This window comes from Citrus sinensis, chromosome 9 (genome assembly GCF_022201045.2).
Source record: "Citrus sinensis cultivar Valencia sweet orange chromosome 9, DVS_A1.0, whole genome shotgun sequence".
Taxonomy (NCBI): Eukaryota; Viridiplantae; Streptophyta; class Magnoliopsida; order Sapindales; family Rutaceae; genus Citrus; species Citrus sinensis.
In genome coordinates, this window is record NC_068564.1 from 26922220 (window position 1) to 26949323 (window position 27104).

The 27104-nt window shown below is 37.4% G+C and overlaps 2 protein-coding genes and 1 long non-coding RNA gene across 9 annotated transcripts; 1 reads left to right on the top strand and 2 right to left on the bottom strand.

Annotated features, from left to right (window-relative positions):
• Positions 1–265: 265 nt before the first annotated feature.
• On the bottom strand, positions 266–15470 carry LOC102612355 (disease resistance protein RPP13-like). 7 transcript variants are annotated; one of them, XR_008051967.1, is made up of 5 exons: positions 15034–15470; positions 13914–14939; positions 13652–13720; positions 1529–2326; positions 266–765 (listed from the first exon to the last, which is right to left on the bottom strand). XR_008051967.1 is itself a non-coding variant. In XM_052434306.1 (4 exons), the coding sequence occupies exons 2-4, from the start codon at positions 14899–14901 to the stop codon at positions 2193–2195; spliced, it is 1212 nt and encodes a 403-aa protein (XP_052290266.1). In that variant the 5' UTR covers positions 14902–14939; positions 15034–15470; the 3' UTR covers positions 266–2192. The 7 variants fall into 7 exon arrangements, 1 of the variants encoding a protein (XP_052290266.1); XR_008051964.1 differs by having other exon boundaries at positions 13652–13741; XR_008051965.1 differs by having other exon boundaries at positions 266–845; positions 13652–13741.
• Positions 11728–13645, bottom strand: LOC107174273 (disease resistance protein RPP8-like). Its single transcript, XM_052434308.1, has 2 exons — positions 12440–13645; positions 11728–12075 (listed from the first exon to the last, which is right to left on the bottom strand). Exon 1 carries the CDS (start codon positions 13500–13502, stop codon positions 12441–12443), a length of 1062 nt encoding a protein of 353 aa, XP_052290268.1. The 5' UTR covers positions 13503–13645; the 3' UTR covers positions 11728–12075; position 12440.
• Positions 15471–20385: 4915 nt separating the features above from the next.
• LOC127900031 (uncharacterized) lies at positions 20386–22219 on the top strand. The gene is made up of 3 exons (XR_008051998.1): positions 20386–20534; positions 21296–21339; positions 21894–22219. It is a non-coding gene; the product is annotated as an uncharacterized LOC127900031 (long non-coding RNA).
• The last annotated feature ends 4885 nt before the right edge of the window (positions 22220–27104 follow it).

Below are 27104 nucleotides of genomic sequence, written 5' to 3' on the forward strand. Positions count from 1 at the left end.
AATCACGAACATGCAGTAGCAAGTTTTACTGAGTTGACAAAACCTCTTTCATAATTTCTCTCAACCCAGATGAATGCATCATGTCTTGATTTCCTTTCTGCTCGACAGAATGCAAACGGCTGGTCGTTCTTGGTGGTTTCCTCGTATGAAGTTTCTGTCCCACTTTTTTTTTTTGTTGGGTGGGGGGTTCTTTATTATTTACGATTAACATGTAGCTTTCAAAACGCTGATGTTGGTTATCCACGGAAAAAGGACCAAAAAAATATCTTTAATAACTCACAAGCAACATGTATTGAGACAGGATTACGGGAAATACCAGTGAATCCAATGCTGGAAAAGTAATAAAATAGTAATTAAACACAGTAATCCCACTAAGGCACCACCGCAATGTATTGGACATTTAAAAAAAAAAATCTGAATGTATTGAAAAGACTGCCTTATCTTCAAAGTTTCCAAATATATGAAGATTTAAGTTATTATCAATCTGATTTGTCCAAAACTCTCTCCAAACTCTGCTTGAACCGTTGAAGCTCGTGAATGAAAAGAGAGATGCCACAGCTCTCACAAGTTGTCCTAGTTTGCAAACCAATTTCCTCCAAGTCCAACCCGCTTGAGCTTGTCTAATACTGAACTAAAGGATGATCCTATGCCAACTCTGGAAAAGCTTCCACATCTTTAAGTGCTCAAATTGGAGCAGAACTCATATTCAGGAAGTAAGCTGGACTGTTGCTGCACCACTTTGCATCACTAGGAGCATGGTGAATGCTGAATGAAGACCAAACCGGAACAAATTTAGATTTCAATTGAAATTGCAAGACTGACTACAGTTTTTGACGTCTCCCTTTCTCCAATTTTACCCACACAAGTAAGGAGAATACCAAGAATCAGGATTTAATTCTTCAAACATTCATTAATGAATAATGAAACTCAATGCTTGGTTACTATGCTCTAAATTAAATAATGAAGGTTCTGCTCTGCGCAAGGAGTGGCTTAGCTATTGGTGTGACAGTCAGCAACTGTGAATGTCACAACTTGGGTGGCTTTTGCCATTCAAGTTGAGGATATGCACCAATGCAAAATATTGCTATTTATAGATGCTGGTGCAAACAGATTACTACTCAATAACATGAAAAAATCGTTGGCTACTAGCTACATGAAAAGCAATAGCAAATTGGGACAAAGCTACGCATTACAATATGAATTCTTAAAGCTCCAAAAGCGGCCAGGATATTACTGACATCATTCAGATAATTGAAGAATAAAATCTTCAAGGAAGTCTGTATCGTTGCTTGTATGTGAGCCCAACAAGTAAATAATTTATACCAAGGATATAAATTCCTAAAACATTGAACAACTCATCAGTATCATGATGGAACCTTCATATGAATATTTCACGGGGTTTTCTTAAGATAAACCTTTTGAATAAAATTTTAGGCAGCTAATAACCAAATATAATGAGGGGGGGGGGGGGGGGGGGGGAAGAATTTAGATAAGCAGTGATTCTAGGTAACAAGAGAGAAAACCTTACTCCAAAAGTCAATGAATACCGAACATGATCTCTGCTAGTCACAGTCCTAACAAAAGGATGGATAAAAAGGTTTCAAGATTTGGCATGGCACCAGTCCCCAATGTCCACACCTCTAGCCATTGCATTTAATTTTAGATGCACACTTTAAGTCATGGAAAACCACCCGAACCGCAGACAAACTTTCAGCCAAGATACAAGTTGTGCTTCAGATTTAAGGAATTGAAGATGTGATAGCCTTCCCAGCGTTGGCATGGATCATGTTTTAGTTCGGTATTAGACAAGCTCAGGTCAGTCAAACTTGGCGGAAATTGGTATTCAGCTAGGACAGATTGCAAGAGCTGAGGCATCTTGCTTTCATTCATGAGCTCGAAAGATTCAAGGCGGTTCAGTTTGCAACGGCTTTTCCAAAGCATAGATTGATAATAACTTAAATCTCCACATATTTAGAGACTTTGAAGACTAGACAGTCTGCCCAATATATCTGGGGTACAGCAGCAGGGTAGGCTGTGATGAGGTTGAGATTTCACAGAGGGTTGATATCTGGGTTGTTGGAATGAAGTGCAGCAAAGGATAAAGGTCCAGCAAAGAATGTTTTGAAGAAACCAAAACTTAATCATGTCTGCACAAACGGAAGGCAGTTTAACATTTTCCAATGATTCACCTTCTAGAGCTTCAGCAAAGAAAAGTGATGCACTCTGTCTGTTTCAGCCACTGCCCATGCCGTAAACACTCTAATACAAGAAATAAAGCATGCTTTGATTGAGCCTCCAGCTCCTCCCTTCTTCATTTCAACAAAGCCTCTAGCCCTCTATTGATTAGCTGTTCCAAGTACTCCCGCAGCATCACATGGCTCCGTCGAACCACTTCAACTCTTTTGTTGCATGATGCGGGTAGTGAAAAGTATCAATGACCTACATTCATTATCAGCATCATGCAACAAAAAGAGTGAAAGTGGTTCTTTATTGGTTCAAATCCGCTCACATGGATGGGGAGAAGATTTGGTTCCCATCATACTAGACATATCTTTTATCCACGTTACAGCTGCTAAAAAATTGGAACAAAATCAGGCACAGGAAATATCAAAGTTGTTGCAGATTCATGTGTTCAGCAGCAGAAACAGACCATAAGAGAGTCAGGCCCATGAAATAAAATCAGATTGTGATAGCATAGACAGTCAATAACTGATACCAATCATCGAAATGTTGTCAACATTTCAATAAAATTACGAGTATATTTAAAAAAAAAAAATTTCCTGTGCATTTTTTCAGGTTACATACAAATAAGATCTGACCACTAGCTACAAACGAATAGAAGACAAAAAGCTTAACGGAATTAAGTTATTTCGTGAAACAATTCAAAAAAAAAAGTAAGATACAAATTCATTAAAAATTAAAAAAAAAAGTTAAATACCTCGCGCTCCCAAGAGAAATCAGAGTCTTCAAGATCTCTCGAGCGACAATGTGTCAGTAGTTAGGTTTACTTATGTGGGAGGCGATCATCTTTTCATCCGACGGTGAGCAGTCTATTGGGCTTGGGCCCAACAAGAAATCACAGCTTAGGGATTAGTTCTTTGTTATATTTAGGCCCAAATAAGCCGAGTAGCCAACAAATGTGCGTACGGACAGAGAAGTCCCCACTTTCCCTTGTTTATATGAGAGTCGTTGTAACTTCCAGATGGCCTCTTTAACAAACTTATTTCAGCTGCACAATTTAAATGTATTAATATTATGAGGGACGAAAAATCGTACAAATCAAAGATGACCGAATCAGATACGATCATGTCTGTCTGAGCTTTTTGTATAGAATTTGAATTCGGTGCTGAAACTGTATTCAACTTGCATGTATAACAATATTTAGTCAAGATTTAATTAATTTTATATTCTAATCTAATACCTATCGTATCTTTAAAAAAAAATAACAAAAAGGTCAGCTCAATACTGAATCTCAATTCTTTTATATGAAAACCGAATAACCAAGCCTTTTAATTTACCAACGAGCGCGTAGATCAACTAGTATGAGGTTGTTCTAGCTTAACTAAGGTTCTCGGTTCGAGACTTGAGAATGCAGCTGCATTAAATACTTATTTGAAGAGCTTTGCCGCCCTAGTGATTTTATATTTGGATACCAGATGGTTTAATACACGAAAAAAAACCAAATAACCAAACATATAATATTAAGACAACAAATTGAATCAAACAAATAACAATAACGACATTCCCATCACAAAGCTGCACTTGGACGACAGCTGCAATAAAGAATGAAAAGAAACGGTAGGAGTTCTTTGAGACTCTAGCAATGAAATAGTGGCGTGTCTTCCCGAGACATTGTCTGAAGATGTAGCGGAGACCACAATAACCCTGGTTTACACAAACACTACGCTTTTATGCGGCACAACTCTTCAGGATGCCTTCTTAAGGAAAGCTCACAAGGATTGAAAGTTGAGCAGTTGAGCTTCAACATGTCTCTTGTCCACATTGTCCATTTTTCCTAGCCATAGCATTCAGATTTCACATGTCCACATTGTCCATTCCTCTGATTTTACCTGCACAACACTAGAAAAAGGTTGTGTACCACCTCGAACAAGAAATCTATCACAAAGCTTAATATCATCTGACCTTGTCGATCTTGGTATGTGTAAGTTCCACTTCAAACCATGCAAGTCTCGTCTTGGCTGGAATTTTAAAGACACACCATACTGTTACAGACCGCCCAAGTTGCTAGCCCAATTTGCCCACCAAGAGCCCAAGACAAGGTCAAGAGTGCTAGCTTGGCCCAATTCCAGAAACTTCTAGGCAACTTTAGCACATTTGAGCTTGTAAATACTCTAGAATACTCCACACATTTCCAGCACATGTAAATATTTAGAATTCTAGGCATGTGGTAGAATTCTCTAAAATCTCTAGAGCTTGGCAAGCCTCCCCTATAAATAGGGCATGTCATTTAGCATTTGAGCAACAAGCTTAGAGTAAGCAACTCAAACACTTGTAAATTCTCTTGTAATCTTTCATTCGAGTAATACAATTTTCCCCATTCGACTCCATTGCTCTCTTCTCTCTACCTCTTCGAAAACCTCTTGGCTTAGCTAGTCGAGAAACTCAAGACTTACTTAGCAACATTCGGCAAAGTTGTCTAAGTGCCGCACGGGTTTGCTGCGCAAAACACTCATCCCGTGACAATTGGTATCAGAGCTAAGGTTTGCACCCACGCAAGTTAGCTCACAAGTAATTGCCAACCCTTCGAATCCAGCACAAGAGGGCGTTGTTGCTGTGGATGTTCCGCAAAAACCAAGCCGCGGTCATGAGGGAGATCGTGCCCAAGGCAAGCGCGGCAACTCAGCATGGGTTCTCTCCAACGCCTCGGTGCACTCAATCGCCAATAGCTAGCACTCACGAAGAAAGGGCTTATGCATGAGCGTGAAGATAAACGGCCAGTCCGTTCGCGCTCTGCTAGACATGGGAGCGACGCACAACTTTGTGTCCGTAGATAAGGCCAAGCGCTTAGGCCTCAAGGCCACCAAGGAAGGAGGCACGATGAAGGCGGTGAACTCACCCGCCAAGCCAATTGCGGGTATTACACAAGGCATGCACATGACACTCGGTACATGGAGCAGAAAGTTTGACTTCTCCATCATACCCACAGATGGCTTCAAGATGGTCCTCGGCATGGAATTCTTCGACCAAGTCCATGCCTTCCCGCTGCTCGCTACGAACTCCCTAAGCATCCTCGACGGGAGCAAGGCATGCATGGTTCCCACCGAGCGTGGCAAGTCCGAAGAGAAGACACTCTTGGTCATGCAATTCTAAAGGGCTTTCGAGAAGGACCCAAGCTTCTTGGTCTCCATTCGGGAACTAAACGAGGAGTGAAATAGCGGAACCTCGCCAAGCCAAGTCCCTCCGCGAATACAAGCCGTCCTCAATGAGTTCAAGGATGTGATGCCTCCTGAACTTCCGAAGAAGCTCCCACTTTAACGAGAGGTAGATCATGCGATCGAACTGAAATAAGGCGTGAAGCCACCAGCCTTGGCGCCCTACTGCATAGCGCCACCCGAACTTGAAGAGTTGCAGAGACAACTCAAAGACTTGATGGACGCAGGCTATATTCGCCCCTCAAAGGCCCCATTCAGTGCACCCGTGCTCTTCCAAAAGCAAAAGTATGGATCGCTATGGATGTGCATCGACTATAGAGCGCTCAACAAGATCACAATCAAGAACAAATATATGATTCCATTGATCGCGGACTTGTTTGACCAGCTTGGCAAAGGGCGGTACTTCACCAAACTCAACTTGCGCTCTGGGTACTATCAAGTGCGCATCGCCAAGGGAGACGAACCGAAGACGGCGTGCACAACAAGGTACGGGTCTTTCGAATTCCTTGTGGTGCCTTTTGGCCTTACTAATGCACCCGCCACATTTTGCACACTTATGAATAAGGTGCTCTAACCATTCCTCGACCGCTTTGTGGTCATGTACTTGGACGACATTGTGGTGTATAGCACCATGATTGAAGAGCAAGCCCAACATTTGTGACAAGTCCTCTAAATACTTCGAGATAACGAGCTCTTCATCAAGATGGAGAAGTGCTCGTTTGCCCAACAAGAAGTGGAGTTCCTTGGCCACAAGATTGCGGGCGGGAAACTCATGATGGAGAATGCCAAGGTGAAGGCCATTCTCGAGTGGGAACTTCCCAGGAAAGTGTCTGAGCTTCGCTCATTTCTTGGGCTGGTGAATTACTACCGCCGCTTTATCAAGGGCTACTTAGCCAAGGGGCCACCCTTAAAAGATATGCTCAAGAAAAACAGAATGTGGCATTGGTCTGAAGAGTGCTAACGCGCATTCGAGGAGTTAAAAAGAGCAATTTCGGAGGAACCCATCCTCGCCCTTCCGGACCACACCAAGATTTTCGATGTCCAAACGGATGCCTCTAACTTCGCCATAGGTGGAGTCCTTATGCAAGAAGGCCACCCCATAACGTTCGAGAGTCGAAAGCTAAACGATACGGAACGCCTCTACACGGTGCAAGAGAAAGAGATAACCCCAATCATACATTGCTTGCGGGTGTGGAGACACTACTTGCTTGGCTTACACTTCACGATTATGATGGACAACGTGGCGATGAGCTACTTTCAAACACAAAAGAAGTTGAGTCCGAAGTAAGCATGGTGGCAAGATTTCCTTGCGGAATACGACTATTAACTTGAGTAAAGCCAATGTCGTTGTGAACGCTCTAAGCCGCAAAGCGAAATTAGCAACACTTAGCATTAGCCATCGAAGTCTGACCTTGTCTCACGCATCAAGGAATGCCTCCAATAAGATCCGCTAGTAAAGGACTTGCTGGAGAAGATGCTCGAGGGAAAGACAAGGCGCTTTTGGCAAGAGGAAGGCATCCTCCTTACCAAAGGAGATCGACTGTTTGTGCTTAGATGGGGAAATTTGTGGAAGGAAGTTATCAAGGAGTGCCACGACTTTAAGTGGGCTGGTCACCTAGGAATTGAGCGCACCACCGCACTAGTCCAAGGCTCGTATTTTTGGCCGCATATGAGGGATGACATTGAGACATATGTGCGAACTTGTCTTGTGTGTCAACAAGACAAGGTGGATCACCAACTCCCAGCGGGATTATTGGAGCCACTACCACTCGTAACAAGGCCATGGGAAAGTGTCTCCATATACTTCATCACGTCGCTGCCCAAGTTCGAAGGGTACGGTAGCATCGTGGTCGTTGTTGACTGTTACAGCAAGTACGCCACTTTCATTGTCGCACCAACCGGTTGCAAAGCAGATGAGGCAGCCCGCCTATTCGTCAAACACATTGTGAAGCTTTGAGGAGTTTCGAAGAGCATTGTGAGCGACCAAAACCCTCGGTTCACTAGGCGTTTTTGGACGGAGCTCTTCAAAATATTGAGGACCGGTCTCAAGTTCTCGACAAGTTTTCACCCCCAAACGGATGGGCAGATCGAGCGCATCAATGGCCTCCTCAAGATGTATTTGAGACACTATGTGAGCGCTCAAAAGCGGGATTGGGTGAAGCTACTCGACATCGCTTAATTTTCTTATATTTAGCAGCGAAGTGAGGCTACGGGTAAAAGTCTGTTCGAGATTATCATGGGATTTCAGCCTATGACCCCCAACGCCATAGCCTTAACTTACGGAGGGAAAAGCCCATCGGTACACAAGCTCACCTGCGAATGGCATGTGGAAGCGGACATCACGCAAGCCTACCTCGACAAAGCTGCGAGAAAGATGAAAAAGTGGGCGGATATAAGGAGATGGCATGTTGAGTACAAGGAAGGTGATCAAGTCATGATCAAGCTCCTACCCCAACAATTCAAGACTTTGCGGAAAGTTCACAAGGGGTTAGTGAGACGCTATGAGGGACCCTTCCGAATTGTACAACGTGTGGGCAATGTCTCGTATCAACTCTAACTTTCGCCAAGACTCAAGATCCATCCGGTCTTCCATGTGAGCTTTCTCAAGCCATATCACAAAGATGTGGAAGACCCAAGTCGCAGAGAATTAAGACGCCCGCCAACCGCCGTTGTCACCGCATTCGACAAAGATGTGGACTACATCATTGCGGATCGCGTGGTTTCGAGGAGAGGCGTGCCATCATACCACGAGTACTTGGTGAACTGGAAAAACCTCCTCGAGAGCGAAGCCACATGGGAATGTGAGGATGATTTGTGGCAATTTGACGAGGACGCCGTGAGCTTAGGTGGGGGAGAATGTTACGGACCGCCCAAGTTGCTAGCCCAATTTGCCCACCAAGAGCCCAAGACAAGACCAATAGTGCTAGCTTGGCCCAATTCCGGAAACTTCTAGGCAACTCTAGCACATTTGAGCTTGTAAATATTCTAGAATACTCCACACATTTCCAGCACATGTAAATATCTAGAATTCTAGACATGTAGAATTCTCTAGAATCTCTAGAGCTTGGCAAGTCTCCCCTATAAATAGGGTATGGCATTTAGCATTTGAGCAACAAGCTTAGAGCAAGCAATTCAAACACTTGTAAACTCTCTTGTAATCTTTCATTAGAGTAATACAATTTTCCCCATTCGGCTCTATAGCTCTCTTCTCTTTAGCTCTTCGAAAACCTCTTGGCTTAACTAGTTGAGAAGCTCAAGGCTTACTTAGCAACATTCAACAAAGTTGTCTAAGTGCTGCATGGGTTTGCTGCGCAAAACACTCATCTCGTGACAATACGCACCACCCTATCTGAAACTGGAAAGTAAAATAATTAAAATTCGGTCTGAACACAATATTGATCCGAGCATGAGAATTTTACCTTGAAGAATCCTGGAAAACAAAGAAACCAAACAATGTCCTGCATGGATCGTCAGGACCAATCCATGTGTACACAACAGAAGTGAAGATCGAAAGGCTTAAGGGTGGATTCTAGTTGAAATTGAAAATTCGACTACAGCTTAGGATACTTTCCACTTTGATTTCACCGACACCAGTACTTGTGGAAAATATATATTTGATTTTATTTTACAACTTCATTAATTACCAAACAAAGAACGCCAACGTCTACCAGGCTTATATTTGAATGTGACAGAGTCTTCCTCTGCTGCAAGGAAGGACTTAAGTTATGTTGAGACACAAATTAAAAGAAACTGCAACTAGAAAATACTTTATATATCCTTAATATTTTTAGGCGGCTATGTACTATCCGAGTCTATTGAACATGAAAGGAAAATAATTGAGGGTTGGAGGTATTGTACAAAAGAAAAACTTGCATCCATAATCAAATTCCATAAGGATATAGTTGCATGCCATTCTGCTCCTTGTCCTCGAAGTCCCGTAGCTTTTGTCTTAGCTTCGGCTGAGGCCACCACAACTCTAATTTGCTGAATCCCTTCTTGAACAAGAGCTGTTCAGGAAGCCTTTTCAAGTAAGCACATGAGTTGACAATCAAGCATTCTAGTTTCGGCATGGCTCCAATTCCCATAGTCCATTCCTCCAGCCATAACATTGATTTCAGGTGCAACACCTTGAGCTTTGGGAAACCATCAAACCCACAAGTCAGCTTTCTACCTGAATATGAGTTTTGTTTCATTTTGAGCACTTGGAGATGCGGCAGCTTTTCGAATATGAGCATGGGATCCTCTATTAGTTCAGTATCAGAAAAACTCAAGTGGATCACACTAGGAGGAAATTGGTGTTCACCGAGGACAATTTTCGAGAGTCGTGGCATCTTGCTTTTGTTTACCAACTTCAATGATTCAAGGCAGCTCAGTGTCACGAGATGAGTGTTTTGCGCAGCAAACCCGTGCGGTACTTAGACAACTTTGTCGAATGTTGCTAAGTAAGCCTTGAGCTTCTCGACTAGCTAAGCTTAGAGGTTTTCGAAGAGCTAGAGAGAAGAGAGCAATGGAGCCGAATAAGAGAAATTGTATTACTCAAAGAGTGTTTATAAGAGAGCTTACAAGAATGTTTGAGTTGCTTGCTCTAAGCTTGTTGCACAAATGCTAAATGTCATGCCCTATTTATAAGGGAAGCTTGCCAAGCTCTAGAGATTTTAAAGAATTCTACCACATGCCTAGAATTTTAAATATTTACATGTGCTGGAAATGTATGGAATATTCTAGAGTATTTACAAGTTCAAATGTGCTAGAGTTGCCTAGAAGTTTCTGAAATTGAGCCAAACTAGCACTCTTGGCCTTGTCTTGGGCTCTTGGTGGACAATTGGACTAACAACTTGGGTGGTCTGCAACATCAGTTTGTAAAGACTTTTGGACAACGAAAATTGGTAATAACTTAAATTTCCACATATTCGAAGTTGTCGAAGATTAGGCAGTCTATCCAATATACCCGGACTACAGCAGCAAGGATGCAAGGCCGAAATGAAATTGAGATTTTCCAGATAGCAACGATAATTTCTTGGATCTGTAGGAAGTGTGATTAAGCCAAAATTTAGATGTCTGAGTTTGTTCATCTCCCAAATATACCCTATCGTTTATAGGGTACTAATACGAGTATACGACTGTCTTACTGCACAGGTAACGAACGCCTTTATTTGTTGTTTGTTAATCACCTTTAGATTTATAGTTTATTAAAATCCAAGGGCCACGACGAAGACACACAGCTTGCAAACCCATGTGTGCCCAATCATGACGCTTAGTGTTGGTAATGCATAAATGAAGCATGAAGGCTGTGTGTTTGCTTGAGTTCAAGAACGTAGCTTGTTGGTCTTGATGTTTGAAGTGCTTTTTCTTTATCTTTATATATCCTTGAATCTTAAATTTTAGATGCTACGCGGCTATTTGCAAGCTTTTCTAATTAAGGGTGCGTTTGGGATTGAGGTTGGGCAGCTGTAGCTTAAAAGCTACAGCACTAAAGTGTTTGGTAAACACTAACTGCTGTAGCTTTTAAGCTATATTGATATGATTTTTCACTTATATAATACAAAATCTATTATATCTTTAATAATTTTATCAAAATTATTATTTAAAATTTATATTTACTATATATTATTAACTTTTGTTTCATAATTACAGCTTTTTTTTCACAGCAGCTGTAGCTTAAAAGCTACAGCACCTCAATCCCAAACGGACCCTAAGTAGACGTACTTTGGATTCAAAAGCCTAAAAATAAAATTGTGATCGTAGTATGTTTAAAGTGGACTATTTCTACTCGATTATTGGGTTCAAGATGTTACAATTAGTAATTTGGTATCATAACCAACTCACAACTCAACATGTGAAATAATATGCTAATAATATGATTTCGTTCAGCTTTTGTTTTAGTTTTAGGCATAAAACCCCACAAGTCTGCTGTCTGCATCCCATTTTCCCACTGTTTTTAAACTAGCGCTAGATTAAATGAAATCGTTGTAATTACAACTTCCGAATTGCCTTTTAACTAATTTATTTCATTGCACAACTCAGTAGTGCGATTATCAATTAGTAATTGAAATGGACTATAATAAGAATAGACTGAAATTAAAATGGAGAATGAGTTTACTTGAGTTGTAGGAAACTAAGAATCAAAATTAGAATAAGATGTATCCTCATGAGTGTGTTTACTTTGTCTAAACATTGGAATGAACTGCTACAAGTTACCAAAATATCTTGAGTTAATAATTGTCCTTAGTATTATTATCTGTTACAATAGTAATAATAAGAATGATGATGATGATGATGATGATGATGATGATGATGATGATGATGATGATGATGATAATGACTAGTAAAGATATAATGTCAAGCAATTCTGACGTTATATCTATCTAATTTGGTACAACCAAACCATACAAGCATAGACTTAGCAGGAATTTCACGAGACACAATAAACACAAGCCCATACGAAACAAGAAAGTAAAATAATTAATCCAGTCTGAACACAATATTAATGCAAACATGAGAATTTTACTCTTAAGAAAATCCTTGAAAGCAAAGAAACCAAACAATGTCCAGCGTGGCTCATTAGGACTTATAAAAGTGTACCCAGCAGAAGCAAAGACCGACCGGATTAAGGCTGGATTCTGGTTGAAATTGAAACTCGTACAGCAGTTTATGATGCTTGCCAGTTGCCACTTTGTTTCACCTACACAAGTAATTGAAGTAATCGTGAAAACACAAATATTCTATTTCACAACTTTCTCAACTATTCAATAATGAGCGCCTATGTCGAGCAGGCTCATATTTGAATATGAGCAACGGAGCAAGGGCCTTACCCTTCTGCAGGGAGGGCTTAAGTGCATGTGGAGACACAAATTAGAAGAAACCACGACTAGAAAACTCTTTATATAACCATTATATTTTTGGCAGCTATTAACTATCGAGTCTATTGAACGGGAGGAAAGGAAAAATAAATCTATTGAAGAGAAGGAAGATAAAGCATATGAAATTAGATAAATAATCAAAGATTGAAGATATTGGATTAAGCGGGAAAATAAAAAAAGGCTTACATCAAATTCCATAAGGATATAGTTGAATGTTGTACTGCTCCTTATCCTTAAAGTCCCGTAGCTTTTGTCTCAGCTCTGGCTGAGGCCGCCACAACTCCAATTTCTTGAATCTCTTCACGGACCAGAGCTGTTTGGGTAGCCTTTTCAAGTAAGCACATGGATCGATAATCAAGCATTCTAGCTTCGGCATGGCTCCAGTTCCCATTGTCCACTCCTCTAGCCATAGCATTGATTTCAGGTGCAATACCTTGAGCTTTGGGAAGCCATGAGAGCCACAAGTCAGCTTTCTACCTAAATATGAATTTTTCTTCAGTTTGAGCACTTGAAGAAGTGGCAGCTTTTCTAGAGTGGGCATGGGATCCTCCATTAGTTCAGTATTAGAAAAACTCAAGTGGGTCAGACTCGGAGGAAATTGGTATTCGTCAAGGACAATTTTTGAGAGTCGTGGCATCTTGCTTTCATTCACCAACTTCAAGGATTCAAGGCTGCTCAGTTTGTAAAGACTTTTGGACAACAAAGATTGGTTGTTACTTAAATCTCCATGTATGCGGAGTTTTCGAAGATTAGGCAGTCTACCCAATATGTCCGGAGTACAACAACGAGGATGTAAGGCTGAAATGAAATTGAGATTTTCCAGAGAGCCGCAATCATTTCTTGGATATGCAGGAAGTGTGAATAAGCCAAAATTTAGATGTCTGAGTTTGTTCATCTCCCAAAAAACATCTGCTGTATGATGTATGTAGCTAAAGGGCATGTCTAGTGTGTACAGGTTCGAAATACTGCTTAAAAATGATGAAGGAAGGCTTTTGAGGGAAGGGATATTCAACTTCAAATATCTCAGAAAAAATAAATTTTCAATCCCCGATGGAAGTTGGCTGAGAACAAGAGATCCCAGGTCCAGGACTCTGAGAAATTTGAACATTTTACAAATTTTCTCGCAATCTAGGGGGTCGAGGTGGTGGCTTTCTGAAGAGAGGCACAACAAAGAATGGAGGTACAAGTTAAAATCCTCTAAAGAATCCAGCTCACTCAGATTTACATTAGCAGTGAGCCGTTTTATCATTTTCCGTGAATCACTTTCCTGGTCTATAACCGAGGAATAGATAAATTCCCCTGCTAAAGCCACTTGAATCAACGCGGGCCACCAACGATTAGGAATAGAACATGTGTTGATTCTGCTTCCAACTTTTATCTTCTTTGCTTCAACAAAGCCTCTATTGATTAGATGTTCTAAGTACTTCTCAGCAGTTCCCTCATTATTGTCTGGAATGAAACCTTCAGCTATCCACAACTGATATATCACTATAAAGAGGAAAGACATACAAGTAGATACAACAAAGTTTCAAGTAAAAAGGTAACGAGGAATATCTGATAAGTTGTAACCTGAGTGGTTTTTCCTTTGTTTCCTTTTCATTTTCTTCAAATGACAAACTTCCATGGTATAAGATGTGGAAAGGCCAACCTTGGTACGTACCTCTCAATGGTCTTCCATCAGGCACTAAATCAAGCCGAATATCCTCACCATTTTCCAATTGAAAATAGGTGAGGATTTCACTATCCAGCACCGTTATTACTACTCTGCTTCCATTCTGATTATCTGGAAGAATTTCTCGAATGTTGTCCCACACATCAATGCTCCACACATCAGCAAGCACAACAAAATACCTCTTGTTCATTAGATATTCGCGAAGAATAATTTTTTTCATTTCAGAATTTTTATCCAGAATTTCGCTCGGCCTAGATGAAGGCATCACAAACTTAATAAGGTCATCCAATATGTGGTTAAAATTATAGGGAAAAGACTGTGGAACCCAAACAAGACAATCAAAGTAATGCTTCGCAAAGCTGCTGTTGTAAGCCTCTGCAACGAAAGCAGTCCTGTCCAACCCAATGCTATCAAGTACGGCAACCAACGAGAGTCGAGGTGGACCCTCTATCAATAAATCTAACAACTCCTCCATTCTATCATCTAGACCCACCGTGTCCCTCTTCGTAAACATTGGAGATACAGAAGAGTTACCAGTATCAGCTTGAATGAATTTGATCTGCTCAACGATACCGGTGTCGATGTGTTGAACTTGTTGCAGCCGTTGTTGGATATCAATGATTTTGCTTCGGAATTCCACCAGCGCATCACACATCTCCTTGGAACTGCTCTGACTCTTTTGCTGAGCGATGCTGACGATGAATGTGTCGACGACCTTCTCAGATTCATAGGCAAAAGAATTGATTTCTTCCATGATGGCATGAAGATCTGGGGAATTACTTTCTTCTTCTTCTACAATGATGTTCACCAGATGGCCAGCTATTTCGCATTCATAGTCCCTGAGCAGAGATGTAACAATTTCAATCTCAGTGTGAAGGTTCTGAGCAAGTTGTTTTGCAGCATCGGGCAACGTTACTTCTTCACCCGACAACAGCCTTCTCAGCCTCTCGGAAAATAGCCTGAATTGGATGTCCATTATCTTTTAACTTTTTCTTCTCTCAGTGCGCAGTAATCCTAGCACTCAAAGAAAATTTAAAATCGTTCTGAGAATTATAAGAGAAAAGGAAGAATTGAAAACAACTTTGTCAGATCAAATTGAGCAGCTTACATTCTCTTCAAATAGTTTGAGTTTTCAAGTATAGACTAAAGAGAAAAGAGCTTTAATTTTAGCACCAAATCTTGTAATTTGCGATTGAAACACTTGTGAATCATAGTCCTTGAACTGAGTCAGTAACTTCATCAACTTGTCCGCGTTGTTACCCGAATCTTTCAAAGCTTTTGGGAAGTTTCTCGATTCCCACTCAACCCACTCCAGGATTTCGCATTTGATCAAGCCAGCATCTCGTAAAATGGAATGAGTTGAGACTCAGCAAGTCAAGAAGTTTCTTAAATTTTGTCTATTAGATTTTTCAAGGGTCTGAACCAGGTTTTAATGGCGGATGATTTTAACTCGGACGAGTTTGAAGTTAGCGAGAGAGGAAAGAGATGTTACAGGCAATAAGCCTTTCAATTCGTTTTACTTTTTCGTTTTTGGTTTTTGCAAATATTGACAAGATGAAAGCGAAAGAAAAGATTATTTCTTAAAATATATCAGTTTTTCTTTATTGTACCCAATTAAAAAAAAAAGAGAAAAGACGCGGGCCCCTGACAAATAAGTTGGAGTGTCAAAATTTCTTTGGGTAATTATCACAAACCTCCCCTGAGGTTTGACGTATTATCAATTTTATAGATTGTATTCGCGTATTCTCAGCAACCTCCCCTTAAGTTAGTACACCATTTAGTATAAGTTTAGTGACTGAGGGCAAGATAGTAATAGAACTCATTAATAATAAAAAATTCAAACAAACTTAAAAATATCAAATTGGATTCTGAAATTGATTTGAATTTTGTTAATATTCCAATGGGTAAAAACAAAAACATACTTTTAATCAACAGACAATATTATAACAAAAAAATGAGAAAGGAAAATGGCATCTTCTTCTCCGTTCAGACAAGAACTACCAAGAACAACTCCCCTTTCATCTCTACTATACTTTAATAGAAAAAAGGTGCCACGATCGGGAGACCATGACGACGAACTCAAAGACGCCGATAGCAGGGACGACCGAATCACGACCGCCAGGTGGAAGAATGCCGACCAGTGAGTTTCCATGTTGACTCACAGACAACCTCAGTTTGTTCGAGCCGCGAATGAGGTATGAAAATGCTTATTACTGTGTATGTCAGTTTTATTAGATGGAATTAATCAATTTGGTAAAAATGAGTAATGGGTCTCGACAATTTTTTGAGAGCATCTCTGTTGTTTCCATTGTTTTTAATTGATTGGGTTAGTTGCAGGTTAATGATTGTTGTAAATGCATGTTCACCTGATTTTGATTGAAGATGGCTTCAGCTACATTATGCTGTTTTGTGAATGATTGAAGATGGGTATGCAAATTTTTTTAATTGTTTAAACTATTGCCACTGATTGTTTGGATTCATGCTAGTTTTTATTAAATTATAAATGTAATTAAGTGTTGGAGATTCCTTGTGCCGCAATATTAATATTTTGAGGATACTTGATTTTGTTTTTTTTTTCTTTTTATCACGATATGTACATGTCTTCGTTGAAAAAATGTCATGATTTGCTGCATTCTCTCACACTGGAGCAGTGAGTTTAGTGGTTTTAATTCTTTTCTTCTCTTTGACTATGGCTCTACTTCACTGCATTTAGATGTCTTTATTTGTCCAGCATCAAATGATAAAGGAATATAGTCTCCTTTTGATTTCAGTTTGTCTTTCTGTTTTGTAGCCAAGAGGTTCTAACTACCATCGAGAGTGAAAGGCTCTCCAAGTCAAGGCACATAGCTCCTACTGCTCTTGTTACTTTCCCTGAAGATTTTGATAATGGGCTGGTGATTATTTAGTTTGGTTTCAAATTATGTTCTCGACATTGTATTTTGAAATATTTGGTTGGTGAGATAAAGTTTATTATTATATCTCTAATATGTGAGATGAGATATTTCAAGATGGTATTTTGGTTACAATGTTTTATTTGGTATTTACAATGTAATCACAGCTCTTGGCGCTAAAACGGATATGACTGGCCAACAATTCTTTGATTTGTGTGAATGAAGTATTTTTTTTCAACACAAGGGTATTTTGGTCATTTTGTCAAGTAACAAACGGTCAACTAAATGGTATACTAATGTTATAAAATACAATCTACCAAACTGAGAATACGCCAAACCACAGGGGAGGTTTCTGATAATTACCCAAATTTCTTTCTGGTTTGACTAGTTTAAACTGATCTGGCCTTTCGTTGCATCCAACGACTCAAACATGCCCATCTTGCATTTTGCGAAAATTGCGGGTGTTCGCACCGGATAACCTTTGTTTATAGGGTACTACTAATCTTACTACACATGTAACAAACGCCTTTATTTGTCGTTTGTTAAAATCACTTTTAGATTTCTAGTTTATTTAAAATCCAAGGGCCACGACGAAGACACACAGCCTGCATACCCAAGTATGCCCAAACATTGTGCAAAGTAGTGCTGATGCATGTATGAAGCATGAAGCATGAAGCATGAAGGCTGTGTCTTTGCTTGAGTTTAAGAACGTAGCTTGTCGGTTTTGATGTTTAAAGTGCTTTGTCTTTATCTTTATATATCCTTGAATCTTAAATTTTAGATGCTACACGGCTATTCCTAAGCTTTTCTAATTCAGTAGATGTATTTTGAATTCAAAAGGCAAAAACCTTAAAAAAAAATTGTGATGATTGTTTGCCTAAAGTAGACCATATCTATTCTGTTAGTGGGTCAAGCTGCTGCAATTAGTACTTTGATATCATAGCCAATTCACGACTTGATGTGAGAAATGATATATTAAATTAATAATATGATTTTGTTCAATTTTTGTTTCTGATAATCCACGTGATGACGCAATATTTTTTAAGGAAGAAGAGCATAATATCTCACATCACTAGTAACTGAGTTTCTATAATGATATATAAATCACAGACTCTCTTAACTAAGTATTACATATCCTGGGGTGCACAATTTAATAACAAAATTATGACGGATTGTGTGCTCCAAAATGGCAAAATCTACCTGGTTGTTAAGTATGAGTAGTTAACTTCCAACTCAATTAAAGTACTTTCTAAAAATCATTATTCCATATCAGAAGAAAATTGCAAAAGATTAAAGCTATATAATTCAACCTTGACGCCGTGAGGTTTTTAAACCAACAAGCCATTGGTCAATGTATATCTAATGGAATGTAAGAAAGTTGGTCCACGAAATGAGCTAGATTGAGATTGTACATAAAATAACATGGATAGATGCTAATGTAATTGCTACCACGAAGCTAACTTGCAGTCCATTTTTTTTTTCCTTTTTATCTGGTGTGATTGTATGAAAAATGAGAGCGAACATAACTTACAAATAAGAATGAATCATAAACAGCATCCAAAATTCAGTTAATAAAAATTCAATTGAATGAAGTTATTTTGTAGATAATTCTGATAATAAAGTACCTATTTTGAGTAATCTTAAACTTCAATATCCCGACGATAGCTTATTGTAATTGAGAGCACCACGATCAAACTATTACTTGGAGGGAACAGAAAAATAATGTTGAATTTTTTTTTTTCAAATTGGGTATAGATAAATGGGAGATTTTCGTACAACTGAATGCATGTAAAAGAAAACAATTTTAATAGAAAAGGGAAAAAGCCATTCAAACTTTACTTGTAAGTAAAGGCGAATAATTATAAATGAAAAAATAAAAAAGTAAAGACAAGTAACTTGGTTCAAGAAAAGAAAAACGACTGCAAGATGGAAATAGTAAGATGAAGATAAGTGATGACTACAAGACGTTTGAACATTCTTTAAATAAACTTAAAAATAAAATTATTTTTTAGTGGATGGCGGATGATTTCCCAATATTTAATATGTTAATATTGAATATTCTTTAGACACACATATGAGAACTTACTGAGAAATTAAGGTGGTTAGATGATGTTGATTTACAATAATAAGAAAGCAGATTTGGAGAAGAAAATGGAGGGTTGATATAGTATCAAGAATTAAAAAATGATGTATGATTGACAAAGAACATAAGTAATGAAACCACTTGCAATTAAAGAAAACAAATTGGAGTATGTAAATATATACTCTGTCAGTTTGTCTTCTTTTAATTAAGCAGTGGATATGTATTGCTAGTACTTATTTAATATGGAGTATGCTGACTTCATGGAGAAATTAAAAACAAATGTTAATCCACTTCTCAAGTAAATTTTAATGAACTTTCGGTTGGTGCAAATTAATAATATGCTACCACTTGCAGTTAATAAAATGCTAACCTAGCTATCAAGTAGCATTAGGCAGTGTTCACGAGAGCGCGAGGAATGGAATCGTTGACTGTGTTGCCTCGAGATGAATGCTAAGGAAGAAGCACTAGAGTTTCCAAGGGAAGTAAAGTAACTGACAAGGTCGGAGTTGTTAGTAATAGTACCATGATGCTGAACTAACCAACTTTTTCTTCAAAATTAATCTTAAACAAAGACCTACTGCTAATCATAGTGATATTTAATCTTAAATTAATGAAGGCCTACTGCTAGTCACAGAGATTTTTTTTTTTTTTAATATTAAAAGTCTTGGACCAAAGCTAGCTTCCATGGCTTGCTTCTCATCAGCATAGACTGTTGACATTTCCACTGGGGTTCAAGCAAGTCAATGGGTAAAACAAAAGGTTAATCAAAAAGAAAGAATGAGAAGATCCTCTATTGCATCGCCCATTCACACAGATGATTGTTACTTGCTATGGCATAACAATAATCATCTAACTTCTTTCGGATTCTTATAAGCATTTTTGGGCACCCATTAGGGTTTGGAAAGCAAATACGAGGAAATTTCTTTTTTTACACTTGCCCCACTTGAATCCCCCGGGAGGCCGAATCATATCTATGCATCAAGTATTTGCCCTTGCCATTTAGCAGGTACTTTTGCTAATTCTGCTTATATAACAGCACCTGCAACAAACTCTAAATCCAGATTGCACAGATACACGACGCGTGGCTAACAAACTTAACTTTCTTTTAACCCCTGCGCTTGTGTCTCACGTGAGTCACTTAAGATTTAACCAAAACGCACCAGGGTGTGCCGTTTTGGTTGATTCGGTTTTCTGTTATAGGAGCACATGAGCAGCACGTGAAATCTTAAACAAGATTAGGCTTCAAAACGCTGTCGTTTCTGAAACCCAGATTGGATTCGCAACCACACTTTACAGAATCAAGCACCATTCTTGAGATAAAATTTAATAAAATGAAGATACTTTGTAGACAATTCGGATAATAAAGTTGTAATACCCCAATTCTTCCAAGAGTATTTAAGTCTTTTTAGTTTTTAGTGATCTTTTTTACCCTATTATAAATAGAATAAGATGTCTTTTCGATTTAAGAGAGAGAGGAAAAGAGAGATCTTTGAAAAAAAAAACAACAGAAATGAAAAGAAAAAGAGAGAGAGATGGAGAGAAAAGACAGAAAAAAAAAGAGTTTTTTTTTTCTTCTTAGTTTTGCCATAGTCAATACATGAGATCAAGTTGTTATTGGTGGGAGAAGTTTTGGAGGTAAGTTTTAATTATTGGTTTTTATTAAATTGTTGTAGAGAAACATGATTGCAATAGAAGTAGCAACCTAAGATTTTGCAGAAATATGCTGACAGTGAATTATTATGAAAATCATAGTAATTTGTACAAATTGATTTTGATTCTATTTTTGGGTATGTTAAACTAGACATCATCTAGAATGTTTTAAAACTTGTTTCAAGTTAATCGGATAAGATTTCAATTAATTATGATTTTTCAAAGTCAAGTCTGAAAACTTGGAAATTTATGATTTCAGTGAATAACGTGTATTACGAAATTATTTTTACCATAGCTAGACTTCTTAAAAAATTATTAAATTTGAACCAATGAGTTTTATATATGTCCAGTATAATTCTGTAAATTTTCATGATTTTATGATGAAGCAATAAATTGTTTCGTATTTTTAAAGCAAGTGTGTTCAAAACAGAAAATTGTTTGACAGTATTGATGATGTCTGAAATATTAATTATTTTCAATAGTTTTTGAAGGAATTATGTTCTGAAATTTTTATCAATGAACTTTCAATGTGTCAGCATATGGTATGTAAAATTTGAGATTTTTCCAATGAGGGAATAATTTATTAAAAAACAAATCAGAGAATATAGACTGTTCTGTTTTGAGGGCCAATTATTGAGAACATTGAGGTTGAGCTTAGGAGATGTTTAAATTGAGATATTTGAGGACATTAGAGTTTATGATTGAGACTCAATTATATCTTATGAGAAGTTTATTGATGATTTTAGGTTGAGGATATCAGTACGCATTCGTTACATGAGGATGCCAAGAGGTAAGTAAACTAGGCTTTTAAATGAATCACAATAAACAATATATATGTTTTACTTGTGCGAAAAGTCTATTTTGATATGTACGAATATGGATTTATGTGTCTCATATGTTTATGTGATGTGTTGTTATGTATTGGGTGTGATTATGTACATGGGCATATGTATGTGTGATGGTTCATTAGCATGAGCACGGAAATGCATTGAGTTTTCTATGAATGAGAAAGTGAATTTTAGCAAATGGGATTTCTGTTTTATGAGATTTTGCATTGGGGGCCACCTCTTGAAGTTGTGTGGGGGCCAGCTCTTGAGGGCTAGAGCGCTGCAAAGTGCCACGCACAACGCAAAGTGCTACAATTGCAGAATATGTATTTCATTGAAAAAAAATGAGAAAGTTTGAAAGCGACAGAAAGAGATTTTTATGAATCTGTTTACAGTATTTCCAAAAATTATGGCATATCATCCATTTATATTATGTATAAGTATGTATGTATTTTGGTATAAGAAAAACTAGTTTGCTTACTGTGTTTTGTACTCATTATAGTTTATTGTGATTCAGTTTTCAGAAGTCAGGATTAACTCGTGATGAGTGAGAAGATGGATTTGAATTGAGGATGGTAGATAGTTTGGCTAAATTTTTAAGTTATTCCATTGGCTTTTGTATTTGAGGCTTGAATTTTATCGGTTGTAAAGAGTTATTTAAATTCATATGTGAGTTGTGGTCAGATTTGCCAGCGGAGTTCGGGCTAGGGTGTTACAAAAGTACCCGTGTCTTATAGTGAAGAATCAATACAAATCTTCCCTTCCACAACTTTACTCGTTTTATGTTGATCTCCATCCATGTCTTATGAAACAATGTGCCTTTTCCCTTTAAATCTAGTAAGATTCTTCCCCATTGTGATTTCACCTGCACAGGCAATTAACTGAGGAAAAGGAGAGATTAAATCCTTTGGCTGTTATAGAATGGTTGATAATAGACTTGTGGTTGAACAATATAATGAGATTTTGCATATTCTTGATCAATTCAACCAACACAACATGAAAATGGATGAATCTATTATTGTCTATTCAGTTATTGATAAACTTCCTCCCTCTTGGAAAGACTATAAGAAAAGTCTTAAACATAGCAAAGAGGAAATTAGTCTGGATGGCTTAGGCCAAATTCTTCGTATTGAAGAGGAACTCAAGCTTAATAGTCTTGAGGACCAGGTTGCTATGTCCTTTAAAATTAATGTTGTGGAGGAGAGGAATGAGTTTAAGCATTCTAATCAACCTAAGAATAACCAAAAGAGAAAGTTTGATTCTAAAGAGAATAAAAACAATAAGAAGAAAAAGAAGGGTACATGCCACCACTGCGGAAAACCTGGCCACTTTAAAAGAGATTGTCGACTTATGAAGAAACAAAAGGAAATTTCATACATAAATTTTGTGGCCATGATATCTGAGATTAATGTTCTTGAAGATGATAATGCATGGTGGATAGATCCTGGTGCAACCAAGCATGTATGCAAAGATCATAGCCTTTTCAAATCTTATAAAGCAATGGATGATAGAATTGTTCTTTACATGAGAAATTCCTCCACTGCAATAGTTAAAGGAAAAGGCAATGTATAACTAGAGTTTACTTCTGGAAAAACTTTAACTCTTATTAATATTTATCATGTTCCTGAAGTTAGGAAAAACCTTGTATCTGGTAGCCTTCTTAATAAGTTTGGCTTTAAACTTGTTTTTGAGTCAAACAAATATATATTATCTAAGGGTGGTACCTTTGTTGGGAAATGATACATGTATGAAGGAATGTTTAAACTCAATATCAATAATATGAATGTTTCTTCTGCTTATATGGTTGATTCATTATCTTTGTGGCATAATAGGACATTTGAATATTAGAATATTGCAAGATATAACTAATTTAGAGTTAATTCCTAAGCATGAAAATGATATGCATGAAAAATGTAAAGTATGTGTACAAACTAAAATCACAAGATTTCATTTTCCAAAAATTGAAAAAACATCTTCTTTATTGCATTTAATTCATAGTGATGTGTGTGATATGCATAGTAATCCTACTAAAGGTGGTAAAAAAATATTTTGTAATATTTATTGATGGTTTTTCAAAATATTGCTATGTGTATTTATTACATTCTAACTATCAAGTGTTAGAGAAATTTAAAACTTATAAAAATGAAGTTGAGAATTTTTGTGACACTAAAATTAAATGCCTTAGAAGTGATAAAGGAGGTGAATATGCTTTTTCTGAATTTTGTGAATCTGTTGGCATTGTACATGAAACTAGCACTGCATATACTCCACAACAAAATGACGTAGCTGAAAGGAAAAATAAGACATTAATAGAAATGGTTAATGCTATGCTTTTTAATGCTGAGCTTGGTAAAGGTTTTTGGGGTGAAACTATTTTAATTGCATGTCATATCTCAAATAAAGTGCCTAATAAGAAAACAAAGGTGACCCTAGGGATGGCAATGGGCACCGCCCGCAGCGGGTTTGCCATTACCAAACCCAAACCCGCACAAAATTTAAATTACCAAACCCACCCGCAACCCGCAGCGGGTTTTAATTTTTTTACAAAAACCCACCCGCAGCGGGTTTTAACAATTACCAAACCCGCAATGGTATCCGGCGGATTTTTTGCGGGTTTTCATATTTAAAATCACAAATGTTTAATATATAAATTTATAATAATAACCTCAAATTCCATATAACATACTCAATTTTATATTTAAATAATGTAAATGAAAAATTAAAATTTCCACATCAATTTAACACAAATTCTCAAATTTAAGTATAAATTACACAAATCCATTTAAAAAACACAAACTAGTATCTAAAAATAATAATTACATTTCATATTATCATTTAAAACAAGCTCCAAGAGAAGATATTCATTTCATTCACCACCATAAGCACCCATCCAACACAATGCCTATAATAATAATTAAGATTAATATTTTCAAATACTAATTCGAAGGAAAATGCCTTTAGTTTTCTTTAGATTATGACTTTAGAATAGGATATAGGCCACATACACACATACACAACTTTGAGCCTTTGGCTATTTGGTAATTTAATTAATGACCTTATTTTCTTTATACATTTTTAGATTAAAATTAAATTAAAAATATTTGAAAAAAATATTGCGGGTTTGGTGGATATCCATGCGGGTATCCACCGGATATAAGGTTAATACCAAACCCACCCGCATCCATGTGCGGGTTTAAATTTATAATACTAAACCCGCCCGCAACGGGTAAAATTACCCGCAACGTGCGGGTTTTAGCAGGTGGGTTTGAGCGGGTTTGCGGGTACAATTGCCATCCCTAGGTGACCCCATATGAATTATGAAAAAAGAGAAAACATAATCTTTCTTATATAAGAGTTTAGGGTTGTCGACCCATTGTAAGACTACATGAACCTAAGATAAAGAAATTAGGAGAAAGGGACATTGAATGCATATTCTTGGGATATGCTAAGCATAGTAAAGCTTATAAGTTTCTTATAATAGAACCCAATAGCTTTGTTGAAATCAATACTATAGTGGAATCTAGAGATGCAATATTATATGAAAATAGATTTTTCACTACACCAAAAAGTATTGATTCTGAAGAAAATGACAAACAAATAGAAATTGGTCAAAAGCATGTCATTTGAGAAGAAGTAAAAGAATAAAGACTATAAAATCCTTTGGACCAGATTTTATAGTTGCTAGTAAATTTTTATAATCAAATACTATTGATAACAATGTGCAAGTGTACACAACAAGTAATAAAGTGATGACTGTTCAAGATCGTCTCCACATGGATTGATGCCACTGGAAATGCTACAGCAATCACAATAGTGCAATCTAACTTAAGTCTGAAGTTAACAAATGTAAAGTAGGCCCTATCAAAATTGATAATTGTGAAATAATTAAATAAAACAATGCAGTATTGAAATAAACTAAATTAAATGTGTCTAAGATTCAATTGGAAATATGGTAGTTGAATGATCAAACTCTTTTTATGGGCTGACTGCTTTTCATCAAGTTAACACCAGTTGTTACAGCAATTGTTACAGCACTGGGCAGAATTAATCTGCATCCTCAACTGTGGCGTATTGGAACTCTCACACCCTTAAGTATTTTAGCAATGATCAGTTGCTATTCCACCTATGACATGGCCTTATAACCCTTTAGTCTCTCCGCCCTACAAGGTGAGTACCCATGTCTAGTGTGTCACAAATCTTAACATCAAGTATAGCTCTTATGAGATTCAAGATAAACTTAATTTAGAAAACTTAAATTAAGATCAAGTATTACTCTAATAATATCTGCTAAGACATGCCCTTTTGCGGCTCTATCTTAACTTGAACTATTAAATGAGTGGTCAACCGAAATAACAGTTATAATAATGGCTACTAGAGTAAAATGCTACAGCAATGACATAACAACTCATATGAACAGTCAAGAACCCATTAGATTGTTCGTCACTCAACTACAAGCAAATTTAGTTCATATTCTGAAAGAGAAAAACAAACATCAATATATTGTTCACGAGATACATTAGATCAGACGAAGAAAGAAGAAGAAGAAAGATATAAGTTGAGAACGGCCAAAAGTAAATCCAAAAAACTCTGCAGGATTTTTCAATGTTACTGAAGCCGTCTTCTTGAGTTCTGATCTTCTTTTTCTTTTTCTCTCTAAAGTGTTTTATGATAATTTCTTCCGACTTTTTATGTAGTGCGCGCCTCCTTTTATAACTAAAAACTAGGGTAAACAAAAGTCTCGGGCGTGCATGAGTTAAATTAGGAAACTGCAGATCGCAATTCTACAACTGACCCACGTTATGTTTTCTCCCTCAATGCTCCAGGATTACTACAACAATGGTTGCTCTAACAACGGCTGGAACACTGCACTGTTCTCGGTTGTGCTTAACTTCTTTTGTGGCAATATTCTTTCCTCCTCTTGCTGGCTAATATCTCAGCATCCCTTCATGAATTATAAACTTCTGAAAACCTACAATTATACACATGTTTTGAGCACAAATTACTCTAATTCAAGCAAAACTTATTAAGATTCACTAAAATGAATGTTTATGCAAAATATAACCAAAATATAATAAAAACACCTCATTTACTCTTTAAGTGATATTGTTTTAAGTCTAGAATTGCTGTAATAACTCCTATTTTATAGAGTTATCACACCCCCAAACTTAAACCTTTACTTGTCCTCAAGTAATGACAACATACCAACAATTCACGCAAACAAGCATGCAACACAACTTTAGCTTTTTTATCAAATTTGCAAAGATTCTTCCACCTTCAGATCACAATCCTAATCATGCAAAATTACCATAGTAAATCAGTTCTAGACTTAAGCTTCCTTTTTTCCACAGTGTGTGTGTGTGTGTGCGTTACTTTGATTGAATTCCAGAGGTGCTACAACATTACCAAGAGATTGCATGTAATTCAGCAGTAACATAATTTTATTTATATATGGGGTAACATAAATCTCACATACTCAAACTGTACTGATTTTAAGAATGAAAATTTGAGAGTATTCAACCTCCTCACTGCAATATTTATTTTTCATGTGAATGCCAATCAATTGTAATGATGACGTCCAATTACTCAAACCATGCACAGATCAGAGTTGCTGTAGCAATATCTGTAACATAATCTTATCTAGACATATCTTTTACTCAAGGCTGAACATGGGGCTCATGAACAGACATGGCTACTCAATATCTTAAATAGATGACTTCCTTGTATTATT